This window comes from Melospiza georgiana, chromosome 33, assembly GCF_028018845.1.
Source record: "Melospiza georgiana isolate bMelGeo1 chromosome 33, bMelGeo1.pri, whole genome shotgun sequence".
NCBI lineage: Eukaryota > Metazoa > Chordata > Aves > Passeriformes > Passerellidae > Melospiza > Melospiza georgiana.
Window position 1 is genome coordinate 1,585,664 of NC_080462.1, and position 21,947 is coordinate 1,607,610.

Below are 21,947 nucleotides of genomic sequence, written 5' to 3' on the forward strand. Positions count from 1 at the left end.
GTGTCCATCCCTGCGTGGGGACCAGCATGGGGACAATGGGGACACAGTGGGGACAATGTGGCTGTGATGGGGACGCCGTGGCCACGGTGGCAGTGCCCAGCCTAAGCTCACATGGGCCAGAGCGGCCCAAAGCTGCTTACAGCAGAATTATTGCCCTTAACCCCGCTGACTCCACGCTGTCCTCAGAGTCCCCCGGGCTCAGGGGGCCAGGCCGGGCCAGGGGGGGCTCCAAGGACCCCCCACCCCCTCCAAGGAGGGCTGGGCTGGGGGGGCATCGCCCCAGTGTCACTCCCGGGGTGCCCATGTGGCCGGGCCGGTGTCACACGTGCGGGGTTTGCCGGTCCCTCGATGCTGGCTCTGAGCCGGGGACACAGCCAGGATGTCCCCTCTGTGTCCCCTCCTGTCCCCCCCCTCACCCAGGCTGGCGAGTGGCCCAGCTCCGGCTCAGCCCATGGGATGGGGACATGGCACCGTGTGGGGACACATTTAGGGTGGGATTAGAGAGAGGGAGATGGGATGGGGAAGGGTGAGCAGGGAGCGCTGGGACAGAGGGACACACAGAGGGGACATAGGGCTGGGCTTGCTTGTCACAGCCCTCAGTGCCACCCACCTGTCCCTGTGTCCCACCCAAACGCCACCCACGTGTCCTGGCCGTGTCCCATCCATGTGTCCCATCCATGTCCCACCCGTGGGTCCCCTCTTTGACCCACCACAGTCCCACCCCTGTGTCCCATCTGTGTCCCCTGGTCCCACCTCTGTCCCGGGAGTGTTTTTCCTGCGTGTCCTGCCCGTCTGTCCCACTCATATCCCATGTGTGTCCCCTCCATGGTCCTGCCTGTGTGTCTCACCCGTGCGTCACCCCTCGTGTCCCACTCTGTGTCCCACGTGTGCCCCACCCATGTGTCACCCCAGTGTACTCTTCATGACCCCTCGTGTCCCACCCTCTGTCCCACCCATGTGTCCCACTCGTGTCCTCCCTCTAGGTGCCCCTCCTTCAGCCCCCTGTGCTTTCCCCGGTCACACCCGTGATCCCCCATGTGTCCCACCATGTCCCCCTCGCTTTCCCCTCCATGTCCCCCTCCGTGCCACCCCACACGCCCCCCGCTCCCCTTCCCCTCTCAGGGCACTACATTTCCCAGCATCCCTCGCTCCCCGCTGCCTCGCTCCGCCATTGGCCGCCTCCAGAGGCGCTCAGCGACGTCTCCTGATTGGCTGTCGCCGCGGCAACGGGCGGCGGGGGGCGTGGCCTGGGCGGCCCCTCCCGCCGTCGCGGGTTTGTTTGCGGCCGCCCGGCGGCGGCGGCCGGAGCCGAGCGGACCCGAACCGAGCCGGAAAGAGCCGAAAGCAGGCGGGAAGAGCCGAGCGCAGCCGAGGGCGGCCGGCCGGGCATGAGGAGCGGCGGGACGCGGAGCCCCCCGCGCCCCCCGCCCGGGGCCGGTGCCCCCGGGGCTGCCCGGCCGAGCCCGCCGGTCCGCGGGCCCCGGTGACGCCGCGGGAGCCGCCGCAGGGGGGGCCTGGGCTATGCGGTGGTGGCTGCGCGCCGCCGTCCTCAGCCTGCTCGCCGGAGCCGGGGGTGAGGGACCGTCCCGGGGAGCGGCGGGGAGGGAGGCGGCGGGGCCGGTCTGGCCGGTACCGGGGCTCGGGGGCGGGGAAAGGGTCCCGGTGTGTTCCGGTATGTTCCGGTGTGTCCCGGCGGGACCGGTCCGTCTAGTGCCGGGTTCCGGGAAAGCGGGAGGAGGCGGGGGACAGCTGGGGACAGCGGGGGCGGGAGGAAGGTCCGGTGTGTCCCGGTGTGTCCCGGTGGCATTGGTTTGGTTGGTCCCGGAGAGGCGGGGGCGGGAGCTTCCGTGGGCAGGGGAAGGGTCCCGGTGTGTCCCGGTGTGTCCCGTGCCGTCCCGCCCCCATCCCGGTTCATCCCGCTTCATCCCGGTGCCGTTCCCGCAGGCAGCGGCCGGAGCGAGCCCCGGGCCGTGGTGGGGCGCGTCGGGGGCAGCGCGGTGCTGGGCTGCGGGCTCCTGGGCGCACACGAGGCGCGCCCGCCGCTCTACGTGATCGAGTGGGTCCGCTTCGGCTTCGTCCTCCCCATCTTCATCAAGTTCGGCCTCTACTCGCCGCGCGTGGACCCCGAGTACGCGGGTGAGTGGCGGGCGAGGGGTTCCCGGGACCCCCGGGGGCTGTCCGGTGTCTCTACTCGCTGTGGTTCGGTCAAACCGGGTGCTGCCGGTGTTAGACCGCCTTAAACCCACTCCTGAAAAAGTGGGGGGCTCTTTCGGGGGTCCCTGCAGCAGGTGAGTGCCAATCCCCATGCCCAGGGGTGGCAGCAGGGATTGGGGTGGCAGAGGGGATGCAGATCCAGAGGGTGAAATCTTGGAGAAACCCCCCAAACCAAACCAAACCAATCCAAACCAATCCAAACCAAACCCACCCCCTGTGGGCATCTCCCGCAGGGTGGCACGGCCAAGCCCTCCCGGTGCCACCGGGGTGCCCCGGGGGCTGCGGGCGCTGCCCCGGCCCGTGCGGGTCGCCTGAAGGTTGAGGCTGGGGAGGGGATTTCGGGGGAGCTGCTAATTGGAGCAAAGCTGGGCCGGGGACGGGCTGGGCGTGGGAGGGGGATATTCGCTGCTTTAGCGGGTATTTAAAGGGAGCGGTGGCAGAGCCAGAGGAATCCCAGCGAGACGATCCCTGCGAGCACGAGGGGAAAACCACAAGAGTGTCCCCTGGGCATGGAGAGGGATGGCAGCCCAAAAACCCCGACTTTCTGTGCCAAAATCCGTGCTCCGACCTTTCCTCGGGGCGGCTGGATCGTGCCAGGATCACAACCCAAACCCTGCTGCCAAAATGATCCCTTCCCTAAAAATCCCCTCGCCTGGCACACCCACATGGGTGCAGATTTTTGGGGGGATGCTTTCAGCAGCTCCGCCTTGGCTTTGGGGACCAGCGGTGACAAGGAACGCCCCGGGCAGGACGAGGCACCTGCTCTGCCGGTGCCGGGCTCCTGTTACCTGAGCGCCGCGGGGCCCCGGGGCTGCCGCGGCTCCGGTTACCCGGCAAGGGGCTGGCAGTGCCCTCCCCCGTGTCGCCGAGGGCTGCGGGAGCAGATTGGGATCAGCGCTGGGGGGAAGGGGCTGGAGGCTGGAATGAGGGCGAGCTGGGTGGGTGGGCAAGGGGGGGCTGGCGGCCGTCGCCATGGCAGCGGGGCCGCGGCTTCTTCTTGTTTTCCATCGGCCGGCGAGGGCAGGGCAGGGGGAGGTGGGTGCAGGGCGATGCCAGCCCCTTCTCTCCGCCGCTTGCCAGGTGGATCGGATCGGGTGGCGCCGCTGCTGTCACCGGTGTCACTCCCGGGGACATCGGGGAAGGGGGTCCTGGGGACAGGGTGGGTGCAGCTCCTCCTGTGGTGGGATGGGGTGGGCTCTCCCCTGCGTGCCACCGCCACCCACAGTGACACCAACCACTGTCCCCTGCCCTAGGAGAGGGTCGGTGGGCTCTGGGCTGGCTCTGGCCGCGTGGCGGGGCCCGCAGCCCCCTTTGTGTCCCCTCCCTGTCCTTTGTGTCCCTCTGAATGTCGGTTGCCAAGCGCGGGGGGATGCTGGGCCGCGGGGTTTTGTTTTTTGCAGGGCGGTGGAGGAGGAGGAGGAGGAGGGGGCTGGGGCCGGCACAGGGGGATTAGGGGGAGGCTCAGGGGCGTCCCCAGACCGCTCTGATCCCTTCCAAAGGGACCTTTGTTCGGGAGCCGGCTGCTCCCGCCGCGCCTGGGGCTGGGGGCTGGCAGCTGCTGGGGCTTCCCAGAGCTTCTGAGAGCTTCCCAGAGCTGTCCCAGAGCTGTCCCAAAGCTTCTGAGAGCTTCCCAGAGCTTCTGAGAGCTTCCCAAAGCTTCTGAGAGCTTCCCGGAGCTGTTTCAGAGCTTCTGAGAGCTTCCCAGAGCTTCTGAGAGCTTCCCAAAGCTTCTGAGAGCTTCCCGGAGCTGTTTCAGAGCTTTCACAGCTGTCCCAGAGCTTTCCAGAGCTTTCCAGAGCTGTCCCAGAGCTGTCCCAGAGCTCCCCAAAGCTTCCCAGAGCTGTCCCAGACCTTTCCAAGGCTTCCCAGAGCTGTCCCAGAGCTGTCCCAGAGCTGTCCCAGAGCTGTCCCAGAGCTTCCCAGAGCTTCCCAGAGCTGTCCCAAAGCTTCCCAGACCTGTCCCAGACCTTCCCAAGGCTTCCCAGAGCTTCCCAAAGCTTCCCAGAGCTGTCCCAGAGCTTCCCAGAGCTTCTGAGAGCTTCCCAAAACTTCTCAGAGCTTCCCAGAGCTGTCCCAGAGCTGTCCCAGAGCTGTCCCAGAGCTGTCCCAGAGCTGTCCCAGAGCTGTCCCAGAGCTGTCCCAGAGCTGTCCCAGAGCTTCCCAGAGCTGTCCCAGAGCTTCCCAGAGCTTCCCAAAGCTTTCCAGAGCTCCCCAAAGCTTCCCAAAGCTTCCCAGAACTGTCCCAAAGCTTCCCAAAGCTTCCCAGACCTTCCCAAGGCTTCCCAGAGCTATCCCAGAGCTGTCCCAAAGCTTCTGAGAGCTTCCCAGAGCTGTCCCAAAGCTTCCCAGAGCTTCCCAAAGCTTCTGAGAGCTGTCCCAGTTCCCAGGGCCAGGCGTGGCAGCCAGATGTGGGGTGAAGGCTGGCAGACCCCTGGTCCCCACAGCTGTGGGGTGAAGGCACGGGGGTGGGAGGGAAAGGTTTGCCCGTGTTTGCGCGCGGGGTTGGCACGGCTCAGGGTGGGTCTCGGTGCCCAAACCCGCCTGCCCGGCTCCTGCCGCTCCTCCTCATCCTCATCATCCTTGCTGGGCTCGTCTGGCGGGGCACGGAATCCCAACAGCGGTGCCAGCCGGGGCTCCGGTGCCTCGGGCACGGCGTGGGCACCGTCGGTGACAGTGGGTGGAGCCGCCAGCGGGGGCTCCCCAAAACTTCCCGTGTCGGGAACCCCTCGGGAAGTGGCAGCTCCTGGGATGCCCATGGGGCATCGTGGGCTGCTCCCGTGCCATGTCCCTGCCGTGGTGTCACGGGAGCGAGGTCACCTGGCACGGCCCGGGGGTGCCCGGGGTGGCAGTGCCAAGGCAAGGGGTGCCGGGGTGGCAGGGAAGAATGGATGCCCAGGATGGATGCCCATGGAAGGGGGTGCTCTGGACAGTGGGTGCCCAGGGAAGGGGATGGCCAGGATGGTGGGTGCCCCAGACAGGGGATGCCCAGGGTGGTGGGTGCCCAGGATGGTGGGTGCCCCAGACAGGGGATGCTCAGGGAAGGGGATGCCCAGGACAGTGAATGCCCGAGGAATGGGATGCCCAGGATGGTGGGTACCCCAGACAGGGAATGCTCAGGATGGTGGGTGCTCCAGACAGGGGATGCCCAGGATGGTGGGTGCCTCAGACAGGGGATGCCCAGGATGGTGAGTGCCCAGAGATGGGGATGCCCAGGATGGTGAATGCCCAGACAGGGAATGCTCAATATGGTGGGTACCCCAGACAGGGGATGCCCAGGATGGTGAGTGCCCAGACAGGGGATGCCCAGGATGGTGAGTGCCCAGAGATGGGGATGCCCATGATGGTGTGTGCCCAGACAGAGGATGCCTGGGATGGTGGGTGCCTGGAGATGGGGATGCCCTGGATGATGGGTGCCTCGGACAGGGGATGCCCAGGACAGTGTGTGCTCAGAGAAAGGGATGCCCGGGACAGGGGGTGCCCAAGATGGTGGATGCCCCAGACAGGAGGTGCCCTAGACAGGGGATGCCCAGGATAATAGGTGCCTCGGACAGGGGGTGCCGCAGACAGGGGGTGCCCAGGATGGTTTGTGCCCAGAGAAAGGGATGCCCAGGATGGTTTGTGCCCAGAGATGGGGATGCCCAGGATGGTGGGTGCCTGGAGATGGGGATGCCCTGGACAGTGTGTGTTCAGAGAAAGGGATGCCTGGGACAGGGGGTGCCCAGGATGGTTTGTGCCCAGAGATGGGGATGCCCAGGATGGTTTGTGCCCAGACAGGGGATGCCCAGGATGGTGTGTGCCCCAGACAGGGAATGCTCAGGATGATGGGTGCCTCGGACAGGGGATGCCCAGGACAGTGTGTGCTCAGAGAAAGGGATGCCCGGGACAGGGGGTGCCCAAGATGGTGGATGCCCAGGACAGGAGGTGCCCCAGACAGGGGATGCCCAGGATAATAGGTGCCTCGGACAGGGGGTGCCGCAGACAGGGGATGCCCAGGATGGTTTGTGCCCAGACAGGGGATGCCCAGGATGGTTTGTGCTCAGAGATGGGGATGCCCAGGATGGTTTGTGCTCAGAGAAAGGGATGCCCAGGATCGTGGGTGCCCCAGACAGGGGGTGCCCCAGACAGGGGGTGCCAGTGCGTTCACTGGGGGCCACTGGCCGCGCACCCCAGCCTGGGCTGAGCCAATTGCCCACTGCACCCTGAGCCGATTATGGCTCTGATAATAGCCCGGGGGATTAACGGGCTGCGCTCGCTCTCGCTGCGGGCCCTCATCCCTCTGCTCATCAAAGAGGCCGCGGGGCTGCGGCTGCTGCGGGGCGAGCACCCCCCGGCCCGGGGAGCCCCGGTCACCGTGTCCTTCCCGGGTCCTCACGGCCTTGGGGATCCCCGGTCACCGTGTCCCCCCCGGGACCCCACGGCCTCGGGGAGCCCCGGTCACCGTGTCCCCTCCGGAACCCCACGGCCTCGGGGAGCCCCGGTCACCGTGTGCCCCCCGGGACCCCACGACCTGGGGGAGCCCCGGTCACCGTGTACGCCCCCGGAGCCCCGGTCACCGTGTCCCCCCCGGGAGCCCCGGTCACCGTGTCCCCCCCTGGAGCCCCGGTCACCGTGTCCCCCCCGGGACCCCACGGCCTGGGGGAGCCCCACCGTGACCGGGGCTGAGCAGGGTGAGAGCGCCGGGGGAGCTGCCAGGGGAAGGGGGAAAAGGTGTCGTGGGAGGGGGTTTGGGGAGTGATGCTCCAAGGGCGTGGACCCGCCGTGCTGGGGGACCCCGCCGAGGGTGAGGGCGGGCGCCCTGGGGAGGGGGTGACCCGAGAGAGGGGTGTCCCCAGAGGGGGTGGCCCACGGGAGGCGGTGACCCGGTAAGAGGGTGGCCCGGGAGAGGGTGTGACCTGGAAAAAGGGTGACCTGAGAGAGGGGGTGACCTAGCAGAGGGGTAGCCCCGGGGAGGGGGTGACCCTGGCAAAAGCGTGGCCCCAGAGGGGATAGCCCCGGGAGAATGTGACCTGAGAGAGGGGTGGCCCCAGGGACGGGGTGACCCAAGAGAGGGGTGGCCCCAGGGAGGGGGTGACCATGGGGAGGGGTGGCCCCAGGGAAGGGGTGACCCGGGAGAGGGGTGGCCTGGCAAAAGGGTGGCCCCAGGGAAGGGGTGACCATGGGGAGGGGTGGCCCCAGGGAGGTGGTGGCCCGGGGACGTGGCTGTCCCCGAGCCGCTGCTGGTGGCACAGGTCGTGTGCGGCTGGAGGAGGGCGCCTCGCTGCGCCTGGACCTGCTGCGCGCCGAGGACCAGGGCTGGTACGAGTGCCGGGTGCTCTTCCTCGACCGCCACAGCACCGACGCCGACTTCCAGAACGGCACCTGGATCCACCTCACCGTCAACGGTACCGGCCCGTGCCACCCTCGGCTGCTCCGCCCCGCGTCTCCCGGGGCTGCCGCTGGAGTTGAGGCAGATGTGAGGGTGAGGGTTTGCATCTGGATTTGCCTTCCAGCGCCTCCCACCTTCCTGGAGACCCCCCCTGCGTTCGTGGAGGTGCGGGACCAGGCTGCGCTGAGCCTCACCTGCAGGGCTGTGGGCAACCCCCAGCCTGTTGTCACCTGGAAGAGGAGTGACCTGCCTGTCCAGAGCGGGGACACGGTGCAGGTGAGTTTTGGAAAAAGGCTCCCAATATTCCCAGTTAGATTGTGCCTGGGCCAGTCTGACCCTCGCTGCTGGGCCTAAGGCAGCAACTGCGGTGTGTCACCCCAGAGATACCTTGGCTTGCTGGAGATTGCAGCTGGGCACTGAACAAGTCCAGCCTTGTTAGAAACCCCGTTTACCTCAGGAGGAATGGCTTCAGGCGATGGTGAAGAGAAAAAGGAGAGGATTCTGCTGGAGGGTTTAATGTCCAGAGGTTTATTCCATGGTTACAGAGGTCTGAACGTGAGCAACTGCTCCAACAGAACACGGCTGCATGGTCTGATCACCTTTTTAAGCTCAGGGACAGGGAGAGGGGAGGTACAGGTGAGCCACCAACCAGGTGAAAGGGGCAGGGTCTCAGGGGAAGATGACACCCAGACAGGCCAATGACCTCTGGGCATAGGGGCGTCCTTTGAACTTGACCAACCACACGACGCCTTGCTGGAATGTTCAGCCTGATTGACAGGACTCACTCAGCATGGGGGCAAGGGGGAAGGGAGAGAGGCACAGGCACACCTGGGGGAATGACCTGGAAGGCCAAAATGGGACATTACAGCACACCACAACAGTTGAGGGTGAAAACGCCCTCCGTGGGGTGTGCCCAGGCTCTGCTGCCCATCCCCAGCGCGGTGGCACCACCCGGTTCACGGGGCACGTTGCCCGTCCCTCGGTGCCGTTGCAGGTGAGCAACGGGACGCTGAGCATCGCCACCGTGGAGCGTGCCAGCGCGGGCACCTACACGTGCCACGCCTCCAGCAAGGAGGGCACCGTCACCCACACCACCCGTGTGCTCGTGCAGGGTAAGGACAGGCGGTGCCCAGGGAGCCGTGGCACGGTCGGTTTTGGGAGCAGCTGGGGCTGTCCCCATGTGCCCAGCCCTCAGTGCCACCTCTGCCTCGCACCGCAGGGCCACCCGTCATCGTGGTGCCACCCCAGAACGTCACTGTCAACATCTCCCAAGATGCCTTTTTGGCGTGCCAGGCTGAGGCGTACCCAGGGAACCTCACCTACACCTGGTTCCAGGGCAGCAGCAACGTCTTCCACCTCAGGTACAAGATGGCACCGGGGGCTGCTGTGCCAGGGACAGGCTGGGGACAAATCCATCACCCCAGGGCAGCAGGGCCACTCCCAGCTGTGCCACTCCCAGCTGTGCCACTCCCTGCTGTGCCATCCCTTCCCAGCCACCTCCAGGCTCGGGTCCGTGTCCTGGTGGACGGGAGCCTCCTGCTGCAGCGAACCACCCCGGACGACGCTGGCAAATACACCTGCACCCCCAGCAACGGGCTCTGGAAGCCACCTTCAGCCTCAGCCTTCGTCACGGTGCTCTGTAAGACCCCCTCCCGCACCCCCCAGGCCGTCGGGAGCCCCGCTGTGGGGGCTGTGGTGGGAACAGGGGTGCCCCGTGGGGACCCCAGCCCCGTGTGTGCCCGCAGACCCAGCGCAGGTGACCACCATGCTGCCGGAGACTCACCTGCCCAAGGGCATGAGGGGCGTGATCCGCTGTCCCTGCAGGGCCAACCCGCCCCTGCTCTCCGTCACATGGACCAGGGACGGGCGCCCGCTGGAGCTGGACAAGGTAGGGCCGCTCCCAAATCCCTCCTGCTCACCCATTCCCCTCTCCCAGCTCCTTCCCACCTCCCCAAATCCCTCCTGCTCAGCGATTCCCCTCTCCCAGCTCCTTCCCAAATCCCATCTCCTCCTCCATTCCCCTCTCCAAGCTCCTTCCCAAACCCTTCCTGCTCACCAAATCCCCTCTCCCAGCTCCTTCCCAAATCCCTTCTCCTCAGCCATTCCCCTCTCCCAGCTCCCTCAAGGTACAGCCACTCCCACCAGCTTCCCACCTTCCCAAATCCCTCCTGCTCACCCATTCCCCTCTCCCAGCTCCTTCCCAAATCCCATCTCCTCCTCCATTCCCATCTCCAAGCTCCTTCCCAAATCCCTCCTGCTGACCCACTCCCCTCTCCCAGCTCCTTCCTCCTCACCCATTTCCGTCCTCCACCATCCTTCCCCCCTTCCCAAATCCCTCTTTCTCACCCATTCCCCTTTCCCAGCTCCTTCCCACCATCCCAAATCCCTCCTGCTCATCCATACCTCTTTCCCAGCTCCTTCCCAAATCCCTACTGCTCACCCATTCCCTTCTCCCAGCTCCTTCCCAAATCCCTCCTGCTCACCCATTCCCCTCTCCCAGCTCCTTCCCACCTCCCCAAATCCCTCCTATGGCCACTCCTACCACCCTTCCCACCATCCCAAATCCCTCCTGCTCACCCATTCCCCACTCCCAACTCCTTCCCAAACCCTCCTGCTCACCCATTCCCCTTTCCCAGCTCCTTCCCAAATCCCATCTCCTCCTCCATTCCCCTCTCCCAGCTCCTTCCCAAACCCTCCTGCTCACCCATTCCCCACGCCCAGCTCCTTCCCACCTCCCCAAATCTCTCTTCCTCAACCATTTCCCACTCCCAGCTCCTTCCCAAATCCCTCCTGCTCACCCATTCCCCACTCCCAACTCCTTCCCCCCCTCCCCAAATCCCTCTTACGGCCACTCCCACCACCCTTCCCACCATCCCAAATCCTTCCTGCTCACCCATTCTCCTCTCCCAGCTCCTTCCCACCATCCCAAATCCTTCCTGCTCACCCATTCCCCACTCCCAGCTCCTTCCCAAACCCTCCTGCTCACCCATTCCCCTTTCCCAGCTCCTTCCCAAATCCCATCTCCTCCTCCATTCCCCTCTCCAAGCTCCTTCCCAAACCCTTCCTGCTCACCCATTCCCCTCCCCCAGCTCCTTCCTCCTCACCCATTTCCCTCTTCCACCATCCTTCCCCCCTTCCCAAATCCCTCTTTCTCACCCATTCCCCTTTCCCAGCTCCTTCCCACCATCCCAAATCCCTCCTGCTCATCCATACCTCTTTCCCAGCTCCTTCCCAAATCCTTCCTGCTCACCCATTCCCCTTTCCCAGCTCCTTCCCACCTCCCCAAATCCCTTCTATGGCCACTCCTACCACCCTTCCCACCATCCCAAATCCTTCCTGCTCACCCATTCCCCTCTCCCAGCTCCTTCCCAAATCCCTCCTGCTCACCCATTCCCCACTCCCAACTCCTTCCCACCTCCCCAAATCCCTCCTATGGCCACTCCCACCACCCTTCCCACCATCCCAAATCCTTCCTGCTCACCCACTCCCCTCTTCCAGCTCCTTCCCACCTCCCCAAATCCCTTCTGCTCACCCATTCCCCACTCCCAGCTCCTTCCCAAATCCCTCCTGCTCATTGAATCCCCTCTCCCAGCTCCTTCCCAAATCCCTCCTGCTCATCCATTCCCCTCTCCCAGCTCCTTCCCAAATCCCTCCTGCTCACCCACTCCCCTCTCCCAGCTCCTTCCCACCTCCCCAAATCCCTCCTACGGCCACTCCCACCACCCTTCCCACCTTCCCAAATCCCTCCTCCTCCTCCTCCTTTCCCAGCTCCCCGGCTGGTCCGTCCGTGCCGACGGCTCCATCGTCATCGCCACGGGCAACGACGACGCGCTGGGGCTGTACCGCTGCACGCCCTACAACAGCTACGGCACCGCCGGCGAGTCCCGGCCCACGCGGGTCCTGCTGAAGGTGAGGAGCCCCCCGGGGTCCCCTCCTGGCTCTGCACCCCTTGCCGAGCCCCCCCAAACTGCCCCCTCTGCCTTGCAGGACCCTCCTGCCTTCACGGTGCGGCCCAAGGAGGAATATTTCCAGGAGGTGGGCCGGGAGCTGGTGATTCCCTGCGCGGCTCGAGGGGATCCCCCACCCACCATCACCTGGGTGAAGGTAGGGGGTGCTGGTTTGGGGGGTCAGCTGAGCCCCCCTCCAGGGACAGAGGTTGTTTTTGGCCTCTAGGGTATCATTTCTGGAGCAGTGTCCTTGTCCCTACATCACTCCTGGGGCAGTGTCCTTTTTCCTACATCACTCCTGGGGCAGTGTCCTTTTTCCTACATCACTCCTGGGGTTGTGTGGGTCCCATCCCAAACTGGAGTCCCATCACATGGTTCTTGAAGGGTTTGAGGTCACTTTGCTTGACTGTCCTTTAAAACAGTGACCAAACTCTGCCCCATGGCCTCCAAACCTTTTTCCTACATCACTCCTGGGGTTGTGTCCTTTTTCCTACATCACTCCTGGGGTTGTATCCCTCCCATCCCAAACTGGAGTCCCATCACATGGTTCTTGAAGGGTTGGAGGTCACTTTGCTTGGCTGTCCTTTAAAACAGTGACAAAACTCTGTCCCATGGCCTCCAAACCTTTTCCCTACATCACTTCTGGGGTTGTGTCATTTTTCCTACATCACTCCTGGGGTTGTGTCCCTGTCCCCACTGGGTCCCGTCCCAAACTGGAGTCCCATCACATGGTTCTTGAAGGGTTTGAGGTCACTTTGCTTGGTTGTCCTTTAAAACAGTGACCAAACTCTGCCCCTTGGCCTCCAAACCTTTTTCCTACATCACTCCTGGGGTCGTGTCCCTGTCCCCACTGGGTCCCATCCCAAACTGGAGTCCCATCACATGGTTCTTGAAGGGTTTGAGATCACTTTGCTTGGCTGTCCTTTAAAACAGTGACCAAACTCTGCCCCGTGGCCTCCAAACCTTTTTCCAACATCACTCCTGGGGTTGTGTCCCTGTCCCCCCTGGGTCCCATCCCAAACTGGAGTCCCATCACATGGTTCTTGAAGGGTTTGAGGTCATTTTGCTTGGCTGTCCTTTAAAACAGTGACAAAACTTTGCACCGTGGCCTCCAGACCTTTTTCCTACATCACTCCTGGGGTTGTGTCCTTTTTCCTACATCACTCCTGGGGTTGTGTCCCTCCCATCCCAAACTGGAGTCCCATCACATGGTTCTTGAAGGGTTTGAGATCACTTTGCTTGGTTGTGCTTTAAAACAGTGACCAAACTCTGCCCCATGGCCTCCAAAGCAGCCCCAGGGTGGTGGGCCCTGTCCCAATGTTCAAGTCCCCTTGTCCCCAGTGTGGCAGTGTCACAGCCCCAGTCCGTGCCCCCATCAGCATGTCCATGCCCCACAGGTGGGCAGCGTGGGCAAGAGCAGTGCCCAGGTGGATGGCAACAGCAGCCTCGTCCTCCACCCCCTCATCAAGGAGCAGCACGGCGTCTGGGAATGCACGGCCACCAACCAGGTGGCCAGTGTCACCACTGCCACCTCTGTCCACGTACTGGGTGAGCTGCCCGTCACTGGGGTGGTCCCTGGGGTGCTGCAAAGGGTGGTCCAAGCCCCCCAGCGTGACCCTGCTGCCCGCCAGGTACCAGTCCCCACGCTGTCACCAACGTCTCCGTGCTCCCGCTGCTGCTGGCAGCCAACATCTCCTGGGAGCCAGGCTTTGATGGAGGCTTCTTCCAGAGGTTCAGCGTCTGGTACACCCCTCTGTGAGTGCCCACCCCTGCTGTGTGCCCCCCTTAGGGAGCACAGCTCCCTCTCACGGCTCCCTGCTGTCCCCAGGGTGAGGTACCCACCGCGGGCACACCACGACTGGGTGTCGCTGTCGGTGCCAGCTGGGGCTCAGCACCTTCTGGTGGAGAACCTGCAGCCAGACACCAGTTACCAGTTCAGCGTCCTGGCCCAGAACAAGCTGGGCAGCGGCCCCTTCAGCCAGATCGTCACCTCCGTGCCCAGGGGTAAGGGCAGCTCCCCAGAAACAAAACACCCCCGGTGCCTCCCCCGTGCCCACCCGGTGCCAACCTCTGCTGGCTCCCCAAGGCTTCCCAGTGACCACAGTGCCTCCGGAGCCACCGGCCATGACCGTGCACGTCTTCCTGTCGCCACCCCGGGCTCTGACTGCCAACGAGACGGTGAGGGGGGTCCTGCTGCGCTGGGAGCCCCCTGCCCGTGCCTCGGTGGCCCTGAGCGGGTACGCGCTGGAGCTGCGGCAGGACAAGGGCGGCTGGGAGGTGCTGGAGCGCTCCATCCCCGGCACTGACACCCAGGTGCTGGTGCCAGGGCTCATCAAGGTGAGCTTTAGGGCCGGGTTGAGGGCTGGGTGGTGGCTGTGGCAGCGTGGCTCACGGCTCTGTGTCTGTCGGTTTCTCGGCTGTTTAGGTGGCCTGGAAAGGCCCAGAGTGGCCTTGGACAGCCCGGCGCTTCAAAGGACGAGGAGAGACTTCTGATCTTGTTTCGGTCTCGGTGTTTATTAATTGTTTATCTAAAAGATTTTCTTTCAGCCCAACAGAGGTCTGCTCAGCAGCCAGCCATGGGCACACTCCGCCGCCCCCGGGGCGGTCACTTATCTTTATACCCGAAGTTACGTGTACAATATTTATGATTTTTCTCCAATACCTTCTACTCTTATTAACCGGTGCACTTCTAGTAAAGACCAATCCCAAAGTGCCACCATCACCACAGAAGATGGAGGCCAAGAAGAAGAAGAAGAAGGACAGGACACACCCCAATTCCTCCATCTTACTTCTTTAGACCCCCCTGTACAGAAATCCTAAACCCTGTGTCTCACACTCTAATTAACTTATCCCTTCACCATTCACCCAGTAAAATCCTCCCAGTCCTCATACAGGTGTCATCTCCTGTGTAGGATCAAAGTCCTGTCACCAGACACTTCTGGCAACATTCCAGGACTCCCGAGCCCCCCAAGGGTGTTCTCGGCCACTCTGCACCTCTGTCCTGAGGTGCTGAGATCCCACATGTGTCCTCCTTGTCCCTCCTCAGGACGCCTTCTATGAGTTCCGCCTGGTGGCCTTTGCTGGCAGCTACATCAGCGACCCCAGCAACACGGTGAACGTGTCCACGGCAGGTGAGGCTGGGCTGCCACGTGGGGAGAAGAACCTGAGGTGGGAAACATCCAAATAATTCCCAAAGGAGAGCCCCCTTCCATGCTGCTCCCACCCCTCTGTCCCTGCTGCTAAACTGGGGGCACGGACAGAGCAGGACCCCCAAGGCTGAAGCTGGGGCAGCAACCAGAGTGGCTTCAGCCTCAGGGACCAGAGTATCTCCTCACATGGTGCCCATGGCAGGGGGCAGAGCAGCCCTGGTGGGTCAGGAGCTGAGACTTTGCTGTGTCCCCGTGATGGTGGTGACACATGGGGAGGGCTGCCACGCCATGCTCCTCCACATCCCGTTCCCTCCCTATCCCACTCCTGTCATGCCACATCTCTGGCTTTCATTCCCCCAAAATCCTGCTGCCTCTCATCCCATTCCTGGCCATGCCACACTCTCCTCCCTCTCCATCCCTCTCCCTCCCTGTCCCACTCCTGGCTGATGGGATGCCCTGAGTGTGGCAGGGGGCACAGGTCCCCAAAAGGGCAGAGCAGCACTGGTGGGTCAGGAGCTGAGCCCTTACTGTGTCCCCATCATGTGGTGACACCAGGGGGGCTGTGCTGCCTGATGGGGTGCCCTGTGTGTGGCAGGGGGCACAGGTCCCCAAAAGGGCAGATCAGCCCTGGTGGGGCAAGAGCTGAGCCCCCCATGAGGTGGTGACACCAGGGCACTGTGCCTGCCTGATGGGGTGCCCTGTGTGTGGCAGGGGGCACAGGTCCCCAAAAGAGCAGAGCAGCCCTGGTGGGGCAAGAGCTGAGTCTTTGCTGTGTCCCCATCATGTGGTGACACCAGGGGGGCTGTGCTGCCTGATGGGGTGCCCTGTGTGTGGCAGGGGGCACAGGTCCCCAAAAGGGCAGATCAGCCCTGGTGGGGCAAGAGCTGAGTCTTTGCTGTGTCCCCATCATGTGGTGACACCAGGGAGTTGTGTCGCCATGATGTGGTGACACCAGGGAGTTGTGTCCCCACGATGCGGTGACACCAGGGCACTGTGCCAGCCTGATGGGGTGCCCTGTGTGGGGCAGGGGGCACAGGTCCCCAAAAGGGCAGAGCAGCACTGGTGGGTCAGGAGCTGAGCCCTTACTGTGTCCCCATGGTCCTGGTGACACCAGGGAGTTGTGTCCCCACAATGTGGTGACACCAGGGCACTGTGCCAGCCTGATGGGGTGCCCTGTGTGTGGCAGGGGGCACAAGACCCCCCAAGGGCAGAGAGCTCTGATAGGGCAAGAGCTGAGTCTTTGCTGTGTCTCCATGATGTGGTGACACCAGGGAGTTGTGTCCCCATGAGGTGGTGACACCAGGGCACTGTGCCAGCCTGATGGGGTGCCCTGTGTGTGGCAGGGATGGAGGTGTACCCGTCCCGCACGCAGCTGCCGGAGCTGCTGCCACAGCCGGTGCTGGCAGGGGTCATTGGTGGCATCTGCTTCCTCAGCGTGGCCGTCATCTTCAGCACCATGGCCGCCTGCATCATGAACCGGCGCCGCGCCGCGCGCGTCCGCAAGCGCCGCCAAGGTACCGGGCACAGGGGACAAGGGGACAGGGGACAAGGGGACAAGGGACAAGGGGACAGGCCAGCCTGGGTGGGGCCCGAGTGGGTGCTGCTGTCTCCTCCTCCTCCTCCTCATCACGTTTTTGAGTTGCTCGCCGTGTGATCCCCCTGTGTTCTCATGGCCTTCCAGATCCACCACTCGTCTTCTCCCCCAGCAAGAAGCTTCCACCTCCACAGTAAGTCACGCCATTGCCACGCTCCCTGCTTGTGCTGCCGTGTCACTGCCATGGCACCCTCCCTGTCCTGCTCCCACCATGCCATCCCCTCCCTGTCCTGCTCCCACCATGCCATCCCCTCCCTGTCCCATTCCCACCATGCCACACTCCCTGTCCTGCTCCCACCATGCCACACTCCCTCCCTGTCCCGCTCCCACCATGCCACACTCCCTCCCTGTCCTGCTCCCACCATGTCACACTCCCTCCCTGTCCTGCTCCCACCATGTCACACTCCCTCCCTGTCCTGCTCCCACCATGCCACACTCCCTCCCTGTCCTGTTTCCACCATCCCATCCCCTCCCTGTCCCATTCCCACCGTGCCACATTCCCCCCATGTCCTGCCATGTCACTGCCATGCTCCCTCCATTCCACTCCCTGTCCTGATCCTACCATGCCACATTCCTGCCATGCCATGCCATGCCATGCCATGCCATGCCATGCCATGCCATGCCATGCCATGCCATGCCACACTCCCTGTCCCTCTCTTGCCATGCCATGCTCCTCCACATCCCCTTCCCTCCCTACCCCACTCCTGCCGTGTCACACCTTTGGCTTCCACTCCCCCAAATCCTGCTGCCTCTCATCCCACTCCTGGCCGTGCCACACTCTCCTCCCTCTCCCTCTCCCTGCCATGCTCCCCTCCATCCCTCTGCCTCCCACTCCTGGCCATGCCATGTTCCCATCCCACTGCACCCCTCACTATCCCTCCGCCACCATCTGGGGGCACAGGGACAAGCTGGGCACAGCCACGCCCTGCCCAAGGGCGTTAGGAGCAGGCTGCTCCCTTGGCATTCTCCCTGCGGGCACTTTTGGCTGGAGAAGAGCTCAGGAAACGCAGGAGCAGCCCGGCTGGCGGTGCTGCAGCTGCTGCCTCTCCCCTGCAGCAATGCTCGTGGCCCTGCTAGCCCCGGCAGCACGGTGAAGCTGAAGCTGCAGCCATCGCCGTGCCGCAGCCTGCACCGGAGCCTGCTGTGGGGCGAAAAGGCCGGCACCAGCCTGGGGCTGAGCATCGCCGGCTCCCGTTACCCGGCCTACGAGAGCCACGGCCGCGAGCACCGGGAGGAGCACCGCGAGCACCGGGAGCTCCCGCTGGAGCGCATCTGCCGCGGCCCCGACGGCCGCTTCGTGCTGGACACCGAGCCGCGGCCCGAGCTGGAAGCGGAGCCTCCGCGGGACCCGCTGCAGCCCTACCGCCAGCTGCCCGCCGAGGAGGAGGAGGAGGATGACGAGGATGAGGATGAGGAAGAAGACGAGGAAGACGACGAGCCCGTGTGGCACAGGGGGGTCTCGCTGCGCCCCCACACCGCGGGCCAGCCCCGCCGGGGCTCCCGGGCCTCCGGGCACCGCCACGGCCGCTACTTCGGCTACGGCAGCAGCAGCCCCGTGGTGGACGAGGCCGTGGCGTTGAGCATCAGCGACGTGAGCCCCGTGGCCTCTGCCGCCGCCACCCTGCCTTACAGCGCCGTCCCGGAGCCCCCCCGGGCCCGGGAGTCCCCCCGGCCGGCCAGCAGCCCCCCGGCGCCCCCCGGCCCCATCAGCGGCATCCTGCAGTACCTCAGCCTGCCCTTCTTCAAGGAGATGTGTGTGGACGGCGACTGGCCCCCCCCGGAGGAGCCTCCCCCCGGTAGCGGTGCCCGCTCGGATGCCCCCGCCAGCCCCCCGCGCCCGGAGCGGACGCTGTGCCCGGACTGCAATGACACAAGTGCCAACAACGCCACCTCCCCTCCCGCCGCGTTCCTTGAGCCCCCCCGGCTGCCCCTGGGCCCCGCCAAGGCCTCGCTGCCCGGTTCCCCCTCCTGGCCGCCCCCCCAGCCCGCCCCACATCTCCGGACTGAGCCCCCCGGGCGGCCGCCGGACGCTGCGGGCCCGGAGAAGCTCCCGCGGGGCAGCCTGACCAGCCAGAGCAGCGGCCGGGGCAGCGGCTCCTTCCTGCGGCCCCCCTCGCTGGCACCGTCCTTGGGGGGCACCTTCCTGGGCACGCCGCTCGGGGATGGGGGCAGCTGGCACAGCGCGGGCTCGGCAGCCGAGGAGGGACGGGGCAGGACGGATGCTGGCGCCGGGAAGAGGTGAGCCCGTGGGCAGGGCACTGGGATGGGCTCCCGCAGCGTGCCGGGGCAGCTGCGGGCCTGTGCCGCCCGGCTGGCATGAGTGGGCCTGGCACGGAGCCACCTGGCTGCCTGCCAGCCCTGCAGTGCCCTGGGGACACCCCCATTGTCCCTGTCCTGAGAGAACAGTTCAACCCCAGCATCCCTGGCAGCTCCCACATCCCTCAGGGTGGTGCCCCTTGTCCCTGGGATCTGACCTTGGCATCTGCCCATGCCACCCATCCCTAGGCTTGGGATCTCTCCTGGCATTTATCTTGGGGTCTCATGCCCATCCCTGGCATCTCATCCCTCTGGGTCTGCCCTGATCTCCATCCCTGGTCTCTCCTACTGATCCCCAGGGTTTCATTTTTTGGGGTTTCTTCTAGAGCCCATCCCCAGGGTTTCACTTTTTGGGGTCTCCCCTGGAGCCCATCCCCAGGGTTTCACTTTTTGGGGTCTCCCCTGGAGCCCATCCCCAGGGTTTCACTTTTTGGGGTCTCCCCTAGAGCCCATCCCCAGGGTTTCATTTTTTGGGGTTTCTCCTAGAGCCCATCCCCAGGGTTTCCTTTTTGGGGTCTCACTAGAGCCCATCCCCAGGGTTTCACACCCATCCGTTGGGGTTTCACTTTTTGGGGTCTCCCCTAGAGCCCATCCCCAGGGGTTCCCTTTTTGGGGTTTCTCCTAGAGCCCATCTCCAGGATTTCACTTTTTGGGGGTCTCCACTAGAGCCCATCCCCATGGTCTCACACCCATCCCCAGGGTTTCCTTTTTTGGGGTCTCACTAGAGCCCATCCCCAGGGTTTCACACCCATCCCTCGGGGTTTCCCTTTTTGGGGTCTCACTAGAGCCCATCCCCATGGTCTCACATCCATCCCTCAAGGTTTCCTTTTTTGGGGTCTCACTAGAGCCCATCCCCAGGGTTTCCCTTTTTGGGGTCTCCCCTAGAGCCCATCCCCAGGGTTTCATTTTTTGGGGTTTCTCCTAGAGCCCATCCCCAGGGGTTCCCTTTTTGGGGTCTCCACTAGAGCCCATCCCCAGGGTTTCACACCCATCCCTCGGGGTTTCCCTTTTTGGGGTCTCACTAGAGCCCATCCCCATGGTCTCACACCCATCCCTCAAGGTTTCCTTTTTTGGGGTCTCACTAGAGCCCATCCCCAGGGTTTCACTTTTTGGGGTTTCTCCTAGAGCCCATCCCCAGGATTTCACTTTTTGGGGTCTCACTAGAGCCCATCCCCAGGGTTTCCCTTTTGGGGGTCTCACACCCATCCCTCGGGGTTTCCCTTTTTGGGGTCTCCCCTGGAGCCCACCCCGGTGGTCTCACCCCCTCGGGCCGTGCCCCTCACCCCCTCCCCGCAGGAGGAACACCTCGGTGGACGAGAACTACGAGTGGGACGCGGAGTTCGCGCTGGAATCGGAGCTCCTGGAGGCGCTGCAGCTTTACCGGGGCGCGGCCCCGGCCCGGCCCGGTTCCTCCATCGCCCTGCGGGACCTGCAGCGGCACCGTGAGTGCGGCCCCCCCGTTCCCCGGGCCCCGTGGCCGCCCCGCCGGGTGCCGCGGCGGGGCCGGACGCTGCTTCTCTCCCCGCAGAGCCCGGCTCGGCCCCGGTGGTGAGCTCGGTGTCGGCGGAGGCGTTGGGCACGGGGGGAGCCCCGGAGCGCCGCCAGACCCCCCGGGCCGAGGGGTTGGGGGCGCGGCGCCGCAGGGAGGGGGCCCGGCAGCGGGTGGGCACCCATGGGTGCTGCTCCGAGCGCTTCGAGGTGGCCACGCTGCTTTAGGGACCCCCTTTTGGGTGAAAGGATGGGCGGGGAGGGGAATAAAGAGGCGTGAGAGCAGCTCTGGCTCCTGTTGGTGGGTGGGGGGGATCCCCAGGGCACCCCGGGTTCTGCCGCGTCCCCCCGAGATGATCTCGGGGTCCCCCTGCCCGCCTCGTCCCGCTCTCGGTGCCTTGTGCGGGATCCCCCATTCTCCTGTGGCCGCATCTTCCTCTTCCTCTGGCCACGGCTTCCCCTTCCCCACCCGCATCTGCCCGGCCTCGCCCTATCAATCCCACCCCACCATCTTCTGGGTACCCCCCATTTTCTGGTACCCCCATCTCCCTGGTACCCCTCCCATCTTTCTGGTACCCCCATCTTTCTGGTACCCCCATTTTCTTGGTACCCCCATCTTTCTGGTACCCCTCCCATCTTTCTGGTAGCCCCCATTTTCCTGGTACCCCCATTTTCCTGGTACCCCCATCTCCTTGGTACCCCCATCTTTCAGGTACCACCCCCCATTTTCCTGGTACCCCCATCCTTCTGTTACCCCCCCATTTTCCTGGTACCCCCATTTTCTTGGTGCCCCCATTTTCTTAGTACCCCCATCTCCCTGGTACCCCTCCCATCTTTCTGGTACCCCCATCTGCCTGGTACCCCCCCATTTTCCTGGTACCCCTCCCATCTTTCTGGTACCCCCCAATTTCTTGTTACCCCCATTTTCTTGGTACCCCCATCTCCTTGGTACCCCCATCTTTTAGGTACCCCCCCATTTTCCTGGTACCCCCCCATTTTCCTGGTACCCCCATTTTCTTGGTACCCCCATTTTCCTGGTACCCCTCCCATCTTTCTGATACCCCCATCTTTCTGGTACCCCCCAATTTCCTGGTACCCCCATCTCCCTGGTACCCCCATCTTTCAGGTATCCCCCCCATTTCCTGGTACCCCCATCTCCCTGGTACCCCTCCCATCTTTCTGGTACCCCCATCTTTCTGGTACCCCCCCTATTTTCCTGGTACCCCCATCTTTCTGGTACCCCCCCATTTTCCTGGTACCCCCATCTTTCTGGTACCCCCCATTTTCCTGGTACCCCCATCCTTCTGGTACCCCCCCATTTTCCTGGTACCCCCATTTTCTTTGTACCCCCACCTCCCTGGTACCCCCATCTTTCAGGTACCCCCCCCATTTTCCTGGTACCCCCCCCTCATCTTTCTGGTACCCCCCCCCCATCTTCTCGTGTCCCTCCCCACACGAATTGCTCTGTCCCCCCGTTTTCCTCCTCACATCTTCCTCCCTTGGGGTGTCCCCCCCCATCTTCTCGCTGCCCTCCCCCCATTTTTTCCGTCTCCCCCCGCCCCTCCATGGGATTTTCCCGCCATCTCCTCGCTGTCCTCCCCATCCTATCCGGGTGGCCGCCATTCCTGTCCCCTCCCCAGTGCTGTCCCTGTCCCCTCGGCAGTGTCCCCGTCCCCTCCCCCTCCCCGTTCCGGTGTCCCTCCCCCGGTTCTCCCCCCTCTCCCGGGAAGGGGGCGGGGCCTGGCGGCGGCCCCGGGCGCGCGGGAGGGGCGTGGCCTGCGCGCTCATGCCCTTATATGGCCACGGCGCGGGAGCGCGTCACCGAGGGGGCGGGGACAAAGGGATGACATCACCATGACATCACCGGGGGGTCG

The 21,947-nt window shown here is 64.2% G+C and overlaps 1 protein-coding gene across 1 annotated transcript; it reads left to right on the forward strand.

Annotated features, from left to right (window-relative positions):
- Positions 1–1,521: 1,521 nt before the first annotated feature.
- Positions 1,522–20,322, forward strand: IGSF9 (immunoglobulin superfamily member 9). Its single transcript, XM_058042637.1, has 20 exons — positions 1,522–1,672; positions 1,945–2,136; positions 7,443–7,595; positions 7,704–7,855; positions 8,574–8,691; positions 8,799–8,940; positions 9,073–9,218; positions 9,325–9,467; positions 11,348–11,488; positions 11,567–11,683; positions 12,924–13,074; positions 13,158–13,281; positions 13,355–13,530; positions 13,613–13,863; positions 14,573–14,657; positions 16,019–16,189; positions 16,357–16,402; positions 17,326–18,507; positions 19,882–20,027; positions 20,114–20,322. The coding sequence occupies exons 1-20, from the start codon at positions 1,522–1,524 to the stop codon at positions 20,299–20,301; spliced, it is 3,975 nt and encodes a 1,324-aa protein (XP_057898620.1). The 3' UTR covers positions 20,302–20,322.
- Positions 20,323–21,947: the final 1,625 nt, after the last annotated feature.